Consider the following 13,559-nt stretch of genomic DNA (forward strand, 5'->3'; position numbering starts at 1 on the left):
TTTTATTAATATTGTATTTTATGTATGCATAGATTTTCAAAAAAATCTACTTTTAAGATTGGAAGTACACTTCAAGTGCACATGCAGTACAATTAAACGCGCTTCATTTCACAAGGATTGTCTGTTCTACCTAAAAGTAAAAGTTTTGCACAACACGACACAATAACATCCAGTCAGAATATATCTGATGTTTAATGTCAATATCGATTGAAATGACTTTCTTTTTCAGTTGATGTCATCAGACCCACTTATTTTCATTTCATTTTATTATTTTTTCGTATCCGCTTGTTAAGTCATGACGTAAGGAACGCAGTTTCTGGGTCCAAGCCTCGGCTCGTTTCCCTTGAGAATGCCATCTTGACAGCCGTTTATGGGCGCTATTTATTCATATTAAACATTTAACATTTTAAAATGTTAAACATTTAAAATACTGCACAACAGTCTCAGTGTTCACAGCGTCACAGACATTCATATATTAACGATTTATAAGGTGAATCACTGTCTGGCCATCTGGGATTTTGGTATGGAGATAAAAGTAATGATTATAGTTTTTTGGTAGTTTTACACCACATCGTGCGTGTATATTAGCACCATTTGTTGTTTTCTTGTGGTATGAGACCCGGACTTAACAACCGAATAGAGACCACTTTTCATGATGTAATGCCTAAAGGATAAAATCAATTCCTTATTAATTATCCTCTTTCAAATAGAAATTTCACCTTCCGGAGGTAAAATGGGTTGTGAATGCTGTTTTATCTAGTACAGCCATGCAGAAATATGAGAGATGGTGTTTAACACTTCAGTGGTGTAACACTTCAGACCTAAACTAAAACTAAGCAACAAATCAACCCTGAACCAACAAAATCAATACTGCTGAACAAATCTCAAGATTTTTTATGGAATCAAGCTGTAGACATAAGCAACGACTTCAAAGCGAAAACAACATGAGGGAAGAATCAAATTGATTTAGACAGAAACCACAACAGCTTCCCCCGACTTCAAAATAAACTCTGGTACACCAGAACGGCAGTTGGCAGATAAAAAGCATACAGTCACCCTATTAAAGGACTAATTTAAAGAATTACATTAATTGTAATAACACACAGGCACGAGTGAAGCAGAGTGGGCACTTTAGTTGAGAATGACTGATGTTGTTGCAGCGCTAATTTATGCAAGTGACGAGTTCAATATGCAAATGAGAGTGGACCGCAATGATGGGAATGGTGGAAATAAAGCGCAATTATCTAGTTATTACTGACAGAGGACGAGACAAAGAATCATAAGGATTTTCAGAAGTGTTAATTTGATTTCTATCAGCGTCGCCCTCTTTGAACATTTTAGGTTAGTGAACAAGGTAACCTTTTTTTTTTCTCTTACAAATTAATCTTTTTAAGTCAGACAGCCAAATTCCAGTACTAATGGCATATAGCTCATCATCTAAAACAACAAAACATATTTACAAAAGAGTCCCCAAAAAGTTTGGACACAACAAGACATTTAAAAATGCATAAATTACTTCTGATCAATTTAATGCATTTTTGCTGAAAAAAAGTATTACTTTCTTTAAAAGAAAACATCAACAACAATAAAAGAATGGTAGTGTGTAAAAAGAACAAAAATTTCAAATCATCTGGAGAAAAACTAAAATAATTTAAGTGTAACAGTCTCATAAAAAGATGCACATCACATGACTACATAACATGACTAACATTGATATCTGTAAACACACATAAATGAAAGTCATATTTACATATTGATTTTATTTAAATGAGTCATATTTACCTGCAGCAGATGAGCTCCCAGGTGCTGTTCAAATATGTCAGTGACCAACGAATGACTTGTTCTTCGCACTGCAAAAAAACAAGTACAAAAAAACTGTCAAGAAAGCAAATACAGGGCCCTATCATACACCCGGCACAAGTGTTTTTTGCTAGTTTCAGCCCGACGCAGTTATCATTTTCACGTCCAGCGCCACATTGTTTAAATAACAAATGCAGTCATGGCCATCTGTTCGCCCATGGTCGTGCTGGTCTGAAAAACGAGGTGTGTTCAGGTGCATTGTTGGCGTGTTGCTATTTTGAGGCAACTGAAAACAACTGCGCCATTGACCAACAAAAACCTGGTCTAAAGTCAATGGCACAGTATTTTTTTGTTGTTATTTAAAGAGCGCATTGGTAATATGCGCCTATAGGCGGGTGCACACAATGCACGTACACTTTGTTGTTACACTACTCACAGGGATGTGCAGCAGCACACAAACATTTTTAAATATTAAAAAATAAAAGGATTCCTCTCTGGAGAAGTGTTCATTCTTTCCACTTGCAAATTCCGCCATGTAAATAGCGAATCCGCCATGGAGCAAGCAAAGCTGGCTTTTAAAGGGAATGGGAGATGAAACTCTGCTTGGTTTATTGCACGTTACGCCCGAAACACACCCATTACTCATTAAGAGACTAGGTACAACCCTTTTGGACCATGTGCCTGGCGCACCGACCCCTTTTTCAATCATTTAACTAGCAAAAGAGGATTCGGACATGCCCTAAGTGCACTTGCGCCATGTGCTTCAGACCATGCACTCATTAAAATAGGGCCCATAGTGTTTAAGAAGCTGTTTAAAGCCAATAGTCTGTCATTTCTAAAACACGGATTAATGTAAAATTAACTACAAAATAATACACTTCTATTAATGGAAATAAACCCACAACAACCTAAAGAGATTACTAAATTACTTCAATCAGTCTAAAATGTAACTTTTTAAATTAAAATTAGTATTACTGTGATGATATTCTTAAAAATATAAGCATAAAGAACAGAACCTCTTTAAGCAGAACAATTATAATATTCTCAAACACAGACACATCTTGACAGTCACACTATTATGTGACTACAGGAGGAAACAGCTGATAATAGCATTAAGCAGCTGTTAATACACCCTCCCAGTTCTTTACTGGTATTTCAGAGAGACTATCAAAGACAACCGACGTCAGAGCCGCTGCGGTTTATTGGGCTGATAACACCGACAGAGACATGCTAATTCATTCTCAGCACACAACTGCATCCTGGGCCGTCTGTCATCACAAAACAAACAAATTTACAAATCACACAAATGACATTCGTGGTGCATTTCAAACATGCCTCGCTCTGATCTTCCGCTGTGGAAGCCAGTTGAAATTCCCTGCACTCACAGCAGGACGTACGTGCGTGTGTGTGTGTGTGTGTGCGTGTGTGTGTGCGGCTGGGATGCTTGTGGCAATCAATAAGTGTTTTGAGAGAGGATGACAGCGTTTGTCTGAGTTGCTACTAAACGGAAGACAGACTGTTAGCTCACTTCTATAAACCTTTCTCCCGTGGTACTCCTGCCACAATACAAGTGTTCACCTGACAAAATACACACCTTCAGGAAATGTCTTTAGCGAGACATGTGAACAGATACAGATATTAAAGGTACAGTACACCTACAAATGAAAATTCTGCCATTTATTCACCCTCATGCCAACCCCAAGAGTACTTACTACTGAAATAATATACTAAAAGGATACACTTAAGTGTGAAAAATTAATTGCATGTTAAGTGCAAATTAAATGACAGTGTATTATAGTTTATATTTATATTAAATGCAATTAGCTCAACTTTTAAGGCTTTTTTACCTACTTAAGTACTTGTGCTTTAGTATTTTAGTCAACACATCAAAATAGGTGTGCTTCTTTAAAACATGACAAAATATTATTAAAACAATTATTTAAAATGTACTTTAAATTATTTTAATAATTTAAAATGTAATGACATTATTATAAAGTGCACTTTTTAAAAAGTAAGTGTGAAGAAACAGTCATGAAAGTGTACTCTCTTTAAGTACACTTAAGTGGCCTTTAATTTCATTAATATAGTTTTCTGCAAGTACATTTAAAAAAAAATATATATATATATTACTTGAAGTACACTACAAGTGCACATTCAATACAATTAAGCACACTTCTTTTTCACACGGTTATCCAAAGCTATATGACTTTGTCATTATTATTCATATGATAATCTTTCCCTCTTTTGTAACTCCTTAATATGCAATATCCACATGAAAACGCAAAAACACCCTATGAAGAGCTGTCAAGAGCATGTCAAACCAACAGGTGGTAATATAACCCTAACCGTAAAGCCATGTTGGCCAATCAGAAGCCTGGAAAAAAGGTTATTACCGGTTCTGGTTCCGGTTCCGATGTCACAAGCCAAAATCTCCAGAAGTTTTAAAAAATGTCCAGTTTAAATGAGCGGATACTGCGTTTGTGTGCAGACAAATGGTCCACTTTTATGATACTTTGTATGGTGCTTTTTTTTTTTTTTTTTTTTAGGAATACCTAGTCTCCGTTCATATTCACATGGAAAAAGAGCAGCGAGAACATTTCACAAAATAGCTCCTTTTGAGCTCCACTGAAGAAAAATAAAAGTGTATTGAGTGACATAAATGTGAGTAAATTATGACAGAGTTGTGTTTATTTATTTTTTGGTGAACTATTCCTTTAACGTTAGAACACACTGACAATAACACACAAGTACACATAGATGAGTCTCTGCACCCAAACTACACACCCCAAAACTCAGTGGCACTTTAAGAATGGGGTCCCCTCACAGGAATATCAATGAGTCTGTCCCATTCAGAGGCCTGAAAAGGGGGTCTGGCGCAGAAAGCGGGATCACCGCTCAGTACTTGTGGGTACACAGAGCACTGCTTGTTCGTCTTTGGGGGTCACATGCGTGTTGACGATTGAATAGTTTAGCAACCCCCCTCATCCAAACACTGAGGGTCTTCCCACAGGATCTGTGAGTGATGCAGTCCAGCTATAGGGCAGGGCTGACAGGAGCCATACTGCCTGATGGATGGACAATGGTCGGCCCTCATTTCCCAAAGTCAGCCACAACAGCACAGGCTAATGCGAAGTCGAATCGGGCCCAATAGGGCAGAGGGTGAGAATGATGGTGTTGTTTCTCAGCCTGGGGGTACAGAGGATCTATTTGATGTTAGTATTAGATACTTCATGTATATATATATATATATATATATATATATATATATATATTAGTGCTGTCAAATCGATTAATCGCATGTAATAAAAAGTTACGTGTATATATTATTACACATATAATAATATTAATATTATTATTACACATATATAACATATCATATAAATGATATATTTATACATATATGGTGTGAGTGTGTATATATATATATATATATATATATATATACACACACACACACAGAGACACACACAGAGACACACATATATAATAATATAATATATACACACATATATTATGTAAACACAAACTGTTATGTTGGATGCAATTAATCTATATGATGAATTTCAAGATTTAATATTTATATATTATAAATTGTATATATATATATATATATATATATATATATATATATATATATATATATATATATATAAATATATCTTAGTGCTGTCAAATCAATTGTGATTGATTGCATGTAACAAAAGTTTGTATTTACGTAATATATGTCTGTATATATTATTACATTTATATATTATATATTTTTAAACATTTATTATTATATATATATATATATATATATATATATATATATATATATATATACATATACACACACAATGATGAATTTCAAGATTTAATATATATATATATATATATATATATATATATATATATATAAAATTTTAATTATAATTAGTAATATATATACACACAAGGTGTGCTATTACAAGATTTAAATATTACAATTATATACATAATTACAATTATATATGTGTGTGTATACGGTATGTATGCTGGATTTTATGAAGTTTAATCTTATTTATTAAAACATAAAGTGAATAAATCATTTTACTTGATAAAAATTTTCTTCTATTTATTGTATTGTGTCAGCAGCTATCATCTCATTTAGGTCTATTTTTATTTTCCTTACGGAAATTTTAAAGAAACATTTGAGAGCAAGTTAAAGAATGAGATGTTCTCCTAACTGAGAGTAATGAACGAGAAACCTCTGCGCAATAACAGGTTCATGTTCAATCCAGCTTGACTCATGGGTCAGATTTAAGGGTCTTTAGGATGTTGAAGCACAATAAAGAATGAAATAACTAAAGTCATTTCACTTTCTTCTCCTCCACACTCAGCTGACTTTGACTCTTTCATTTCTTTCCTCTTTCTCTTTTCCTTCTCCCCCTCCTTCAAGCTGACAACCTTTTAACGAAGTTCGAAGGTTACTATGGAAACTGCAAGGTTGGCCTTTCATTCCATGTTCGTTTGCTCAGTCCAGTTGGCTGATGGGAATCGTAGGCCGATCGCCTAGCAACTTGTTTACAGGGCGGTGGATGTAAAGCGGCCTGCGCTCCCCCCACCTCTAACCTCACGGATGAGACGGGAGGAATGACTCTCAGACAGACGAAAAGAGGCAGAGAAAGCGGCTCCAGTCGCAATGTCCCTCTCCGCTGCAATTATCCTTTCACTCTGCCATCCCTCTCTCTCTCGCTCTCCTCTCTTTCGAAGCTGTTACCTCTCTCCTTGCACGGTCGAACATAATTTGAGTGCAATTAACGTCCCTTAAAAGCCCTCAGTGCTTTAAATGCTTGAAAATAGGAGAGAGAGACAGACACTGGTAGGAGGGAGAGTAAGAGAAACAAGTGAAAGGAGAAAGAGAAAGACAGTGTGAAAGTCAAAAACAAGACTGTGTCACAGAGAGAGCGACACCTGGACAAAAGGAAATGTGTGCAATTCAGAACTTCCTTAAAATTCCCAAACTGTATGAACATCGCAGCACTGATCTACACTGATAATATTTCATCTTCACAGTTACAATAATAGCTGCATTTTTACAATATCTGAAGAAAATGTGATCGGCGCCTGCCAATGCAAAACTCAGAACCACGTTATTGAATTATAAAAAGCTTTTGCATCAACATTTTTGTCTTGTTTCACATTAAAAACATTCAAACAGCTTTAGAACATGACACGTTTACGTGATAAGCAAAATAGAAAGATAACATATCAAAAAGAACATACAAAGATATTTTTTCTTCTTTTAATAATAAACCTCCCTAAATGTATTTAAAATATATATTTTAAAATAAAATGTAATTATTTATTCATTTTAAAACAAGTAAATTTTAAGTAAATAAATAAATGAATCTTGTTTTAATGACGCTTAGATATTTTTACTGTAAAGCAAGACCACAATCCTATCTTTGCTGGTGTGACTGAATTGAAAAACAAAATCGTGTAATATAATAAGACTTATTTTCAAAGTATATATTGATTAAGTTTATTTTTCCGATCGTATTTTAAGAACAAAACTAATTAAATTTTATTTAAAATATATTATAATATTATTTTATTGTGGTTATGTCCCATCAGCTCGTATTTGAGTCTTGGTGAATTCAAAGGATTCAAAAAGGATTCGGTTTTGTGTTAGTCTGATGAGATCCTCCAGCATCCGTCCTGTAGTTGTTGCAATGGTATATGTCACAATTCCTGTCAGTTCCTGGACTCCAATTCCCATAATCCTCCCTGCTAGTCACATGCACACATTCCACACCAATCACCAATTGCTACATACAGCTGAAGCTCATTATCTGGACTATTTAAGACTCACACACTCACCACCTCATTGCGAAGTCTTGTTAACCTGTGTTGCAAGTTCACAAGTTCGCACTCAAGTTCGCCGGTTTGCAACGCACTCAAGTCCGCCGGTTGCAACGCACTCAAGTCCGTCGGTTGCAACGCACTAAAGTCCGCCAGTGTCTACGGACAGGATGGCCGCTCCGCCAGTGTCTACGGACAAGATGGTTGCTCCGCCAGTGTCTACGGACAAGATGGCCACTCCAGTCTTCTCCGAGCCCGCTCCAGACTCCGCACCCAAGCCCGAGTCAGCTCCAGACTCCGCACCCGAGCTCCTTGCCTTGCTGGAGCCACCTAAGCTCCTTGCCCTGCCGGCGCCACCCGAGCTCCTTGCCCTGCCGTGGTCGCCCGAGCTCCTTGCCCACGAACCTGCCACTGCCTCCGTTGAATTCCCCAAGAACTTTTTTGGGGGGGGGGCCATATACCTGAGGGTGGGGACCTTGCACTACCATGGCCATCAACAGCCTCTGAACTGCCGCGGTCGTCTACGGACTCTGACCCGCCATGGCCGCCTACGGCACCTGACCCGCCGGGGTCGCCCGAGCCACCTGACCTGCCCGACTCTCCTGACCCGCCTTGGTGTCCCAAGGCTCCCGAACTGCTATGGCCGCCCACGGCCTCTGACCCACCATGGCTACCCGAAGCACCTGACCTGCCGTGGCCACCCGATGCACCTGACCCGCCGTGGTTGCCCAAAACACCTGACCCGCCTAGGGTTCCTGGACCTGCCTTGGAGACCCCTCACCCGTCTGCCAGTAGGTCTCCAAGGCAACCACCCCCCCTCCCCAGGTGTTCCATCCACAGCGTGAGGACGCGCCTTCCGGAAGGGGGGGCGTTATGTCACGATTCCTGTCAGTTCCTGGACTCCAATTCCCATAATCCTCCCTGCCAGTCACATGCACACATTCCACACCAATCACCAATTGCCACATACAGCTGAAGCTCATTATCTGGACTATTTAAGACTCACACACTCACCAACTCATTGCGACGTCTTGTTAACCTGTGTTGCATTATTATCCTGTCTGCCTGTTACCAATCCCGTCTGTTACCCGTTTAATATTCTCTGCTGCCTACCTTTGGACTGTTTGTCGTTACTGTGACTGATATCTGCCTGCCTCGACTTCTGCCTGTACTGTGACCACGACTCTGCCTGTCCCTTGCTGTTCCTGTTTGCTCCTGTTTGACCATGCCTGTATGACCACCCTCTTTTATAATAAAAGCTTGCAATTGGATCCCTGCCTGAGTCCCGCTGCGTTAAAGTATCAATCTCTTTGGTGGTCTTTCTCGGTACCTTGAACCCTCAATCTTTCCAATCGTGATATCCTTTTCCAACGATCTAACTGTGTGACCAAAGTACGACAAACGCAGTTTTATCATTTGTGCTTCGAGTGGCATTTCCGGTTTGTTTTCCTTTATGATTGACTTGTTGGTCCAAAATATGTATTACAGTGATGATAAAAAAAGAACTGAAATCAGATGTGTTTTCGAATTTGTTAATATGTTTCTCTCGGCTGCATGAACATATCAATTTGCTTTCTCACGACACTAGCTTTAAATATAAAACTTGGCTGTATAACGAATGCATAAAAGCAAAAGAAACTAATGCAAATAGATGGTAACAATCGTGACATTAAACATTTGAACCAGACTTGAGTGTGTTTTTGTCACATTGTTTTAACTGCTTAATGTAATGTTAGTAATGTTACTACTAACCTTCTCAGCTCCAGCAATGGACGCAAAGCAAAAAAACTACAGGTATGGATTTTTGCCGATAACTGATTGTTCTGGCAATCAATTATTGGTGCAGATTAATTGGCAAAAAAGATCAATCGGTCAACCTCTACGTCAAACGATGGAATATTTCTTGAGTAGCTACTAGTTGAATCATAAGGGCACCTAAAAGGTTCATACTCTAAAGAATCTCAATTTCTTCTCCATCGAGCTCAAATTTATCAATGTTATCAGTTGACATGATCTTTGTCTTCTTCATGTTTAGTTCTAGTCCCATCCTTCGACTTTTTTCTCTGACTTTCCTCAGCTGATGGTCCATATCTTCCTTAGTTTCAGTCAGCAGTGTTGCGTCTTCGGCATACCTCAGATTGTTTATCAGTCTTCCACCTACATGTATCCCGACAATATCCTCCTCTAGAGTAGCTTTTTGGAATATGGCTTCAGTGTACAGAATGAACAGGTATGGTGGCAAGTCAAAGCCCTATCGTACATATTTTTGAACCGAAAACCAGCTTGTGTTTCCGTATTCCATTCGGCTTCTTGGCCGTCATAAAGATTTTTTATTAGCTGAACGACATGTTTCAGAATTGAGTGGTGCAGGGATGATGTCAAAACCCAGAAGAATAATTCGCCTCTGGTTCCCTTGAGATTCTCCTATGGGCTTTTATAATGGGGTTTTTAATTTATGAGTAAAATAAGGTCTGTGGTAAACATAACTTGAAGGTTTTTTTCTACAACATAAACTGCACACACTCACAACCTAAACGTTCTTATCAAGTTAGTTATTAGAAACATAGTTTTTTAAAAATAAAAAATAACAGCTTCAAAATTCGCATTTTGAATATGGGTGTGTGTAATTCACATTGTAGAACAAAACGACAAGTATCATCAAGTTATGTTTACCACAGGCTTTATTTTACTCATAAATTGAAAAAACTCACAGGAAAATCTTGACAGAAACAGAGGTGAATTAGTCTTCCGGGTTTTGATGCCATCCCTGCACCACTCAATTCCCACTGGCAATAGAGCCGTCCATAGTTTTTCATGAATGACACAATCGAAGGCCTTCCTCTACTCGATAAAGCAAAGATAAATACTGTAGGTTTTGATATTCCTTTTCTAGCCCTTATGTTGTTTTCAAGTCATTTTGACCAAAAGTTCTATTTCTTTTTTCTATTTCTATTTCTGTTTTCTATTTCCCGTTAATGTTAATGTTAATGTTATCGCATTGGACTAAAACTTCACACAAGGTATAACTACTTCTCAAATTTTTTTTGGCTAATTTTTTTTTACTTTTTTCCACCTTGTAACACTTGTTACTTCACTGTAAAATCAAAAAGTTTAGAAAACTTAAGTTTAAGGCAACAAACTTCAGAAGATTTTTGAGTTTTCTCAACTTGTTTTTGTAGGAGATGTTCATGTTTTCTCAACTTTTTGTTGTATAAACTGAATACAACAAGTTGAGAAAACTCAAAAATCTGCTGAAGTTTGTTGCCTTAAACTTCTACGTTTTCTCAACTTTTGATTTTTTACAGTGTTGTAACATGGTGTTCCCAGGCAGTTTTTGAGTAAAAAAGAGATTTCAAAATAATATCTATGGATAATTTTGTCAATATTCAATAAAATATGAAAAAAGCACACTAGTGTGCTTTAATGTTTAACAAGCAAGTTTGTTTTGAAATACTTTTATCTTAAGTAAGTCATTTTGTGCAAGATAACACTTGTGGTGTTCCCAGTCAAAAATGACCAGCCTTCAAAAAAAAAAAAACTTATAAATCTCTCATCATGCTATGTTGTCACCAAATATTGGATTCAATCTTTTTGCCAACTTGTTTTCTTTCCATTAGGACAGGTTTTGTATTTATTTTTGAAACTGACTGATTGTAGATGACATATACGTACATCTATGGGATTTTTCTGCCCAATTTACTGTATAGTCGCTTATTAATATAACAGTACACCTGTCTTCAACAAGCTGCATGATGCAAGTTATCATTCAGGTCTGCAGAACAAATGGTTAAGGATGAGTTATGCACCAGAGTTTAATACTTAAGGTTGACCCTAAATAGGAGCAACAGTAATAGTGATGCTTGACTTAGCAAATGCCACTAACTAATAACAAACTGCACAAAAATACTTTGGAACTGGAGCCGCTTGTTTTGTACTTGATCTGCTGATCCGCATGCACTGCGGGATAATATATGTGCATGTATCCTTTTAAGGGCCATAGGTCTGACGGTCGGACATAAAAGGTTTAATCACCCCATTATCCATAAAGACTGTCATTCCCCGGCAGAGCCTACACAACTACACACTCACACGCACATACACACACAACACATCCATACGCACATCTCATAAAGAGAGATAAAATATCACTTTTTTTGTGTCACAGCCATTTTACTTTTCCTCTTGTCCCTCATCGTCCCTCCATTACTCCTCGGCTCGCCCTCCCCGTCTCTTTCCCTCTCTTCCTCCCTCTTTCACTCTCGCCCTGTGTGAAGGTCATGCAATTGATTTTCCTCTGTCTATTCATTTTTCAGTCCTGGTTTTGAAACGTGGGAAGCAGACAAAAGCCATACCACCCCCCACCAGCGCACACAGCCTCCCCTCCCCCGCTTCACGCCGCTCGTACCCGCCGTCAGCGTCCGCCCTGAGAGGAGCCGGACCCGGACTCACATTCCTGCACTGCAGTTTGAGAGATATGCATCATGACCGTACCGGCCCAGCTCATTCCAGAAAACGCCATCACCTGGACGCATTCACTGAACATCTGCAGCTATTTCAGTGTGGAAACCTGCGTCGTATCCACTAATCACCCGCAATTCATTTTAACCTGGCGCTGAATGTGCTAAAATCTTTTTAGTGTTGAATGGCTATGTACATTAAGTTTATTATTGAAGTTTATTTAAAAAAATGAAATTTCTAACTAAGTACTCACCCTCATGTCGTTCCACACCAGTAAGACCTTCATTCATCTTCTGAACACAAATTAAGATATTTTTGATGAAATCTGAGAGGTATATGACTCCATAAACAGCTATATCATCAACACTTTCCAGGTCCGGAAAGGTACTAAAGACATTGTTAAACCAGTCACCGTGACTGCAGTTGTTCAACCTTAATTTTATGAAGCGAGAGAATACTTTTTGTGCGCAAAAACAAAACAAAAAGACTGACTTTATTCAACAATCTCTTCTCTTCCATTTCATTATCCTTACGCAAGTGACGCAGTAAGCACAGTAAAGGCTTCTGTGTTTAAATGCTCCAAATGCTGACTCAGTAATGGCCGAAGCTGATCACATGACCAGCACAACGCATGCTTGTGATGCTGACGCAGGAGCCAGCCTTCTGACGTAGAACCTGGAAGCGCTGGACGTAAACAATGTATGAGAATGACACAGAAAAAAAGATATTGTTGAATAAATTTTTGTTTTGTTTTTGCGCACAAAAAGTATTCTTATCGCTTCATAACATTAAGGTTGAACCTCTGCAGTCATGTCGACTGTTTTAACGATGTCTTTAGTAGCTTTCTGGACCTTGAAAGTGTTGATTATATTGCTGTCTATGGACGAGTCACATACCTCTCGGATTTCATCAAAAATACCTTAATTTGTGTTCCGAAGATGAATGAAAATCTAAGAGGTGTGGAACGACATGAGGGTGAGTAATTAATGACAGAATCTTCATTATTCATAATTAACCTTTATACTATAGCTGAATGTACAGCATGTGGTTTCTAATGACATTAATTTCTTTTAAAACAGAACGTTAGTTCCTGATTGTGGGTTAATGTATGATAAAAGGAAAGTTTGCCTTTCAGCAATCTGTTGTAGATATTCTCAAGTGAGACGATCAGGACGTGATACTCGTCTTTATCATATCCTCTGGTTTCTCATAGCTGTCTACATGCATCCATTCTCAGGTGGCATTTGTGTCTACACACTACCACACACCTCCTATATCATAGTTTGGCCCTGTTCACTTCCTCACAGGCATGTTTATCTACTACACAAATACACACAACATCCACACACGTAATTGTAGCTGAGATGTTTCCCTTCAGTAATAATAGCAATTAGAGCACCCTTATAATTACTCTCTCCTCGTTATATAGTTAATTTCTATAATTACAAATCACACAGATAATTTCTTCTACCCTTTGT

General features: G+C 37.9%; 1 protein-coding gene across 5 annotated transcripts in view; it reads right to left on the minus strand.

The window, feature by feature from the left end:
- The window catches only part of npas1 (neuronal PAS domain protein 1), an 86,088-nt gene that overhangs the window by 18,700 nt on the left and 53,829 nt on the right, over positions 1–13,559 (minus strand). For all 5 annotated transcript variants that reach the window (XM_048161301.1, XM_048161299.1, XM_048161300.1 and 2 more), the window contains one exon: positions 1,783–1,850. In XM_048161301.1, coding sequence (XP_048017258.1) covers positions 1,783–1,850 — 68 coding nt within the window. The remainder of the gene's footprint in view (positions 1–1,782; positions 1,851–13,559) is intronic.

This window comes from Megalobrama amblycephala, linkage group LG16, assembly GCF_018812025.1.
Source record: "Megalobrama amblycephala isolate DHTTF-2021 linkage group LG16, ASM1881202v1, whole genome shotgun sequence".
In the NCBI taxonomy this organism is placed as follows: domain Eukaryota; kingdom Metazoa; phylum Chordata; class Actinopteri; order Cypriniformes; family Xenocyprididae; genus Megalobrama; species Megalobrama amblycephala.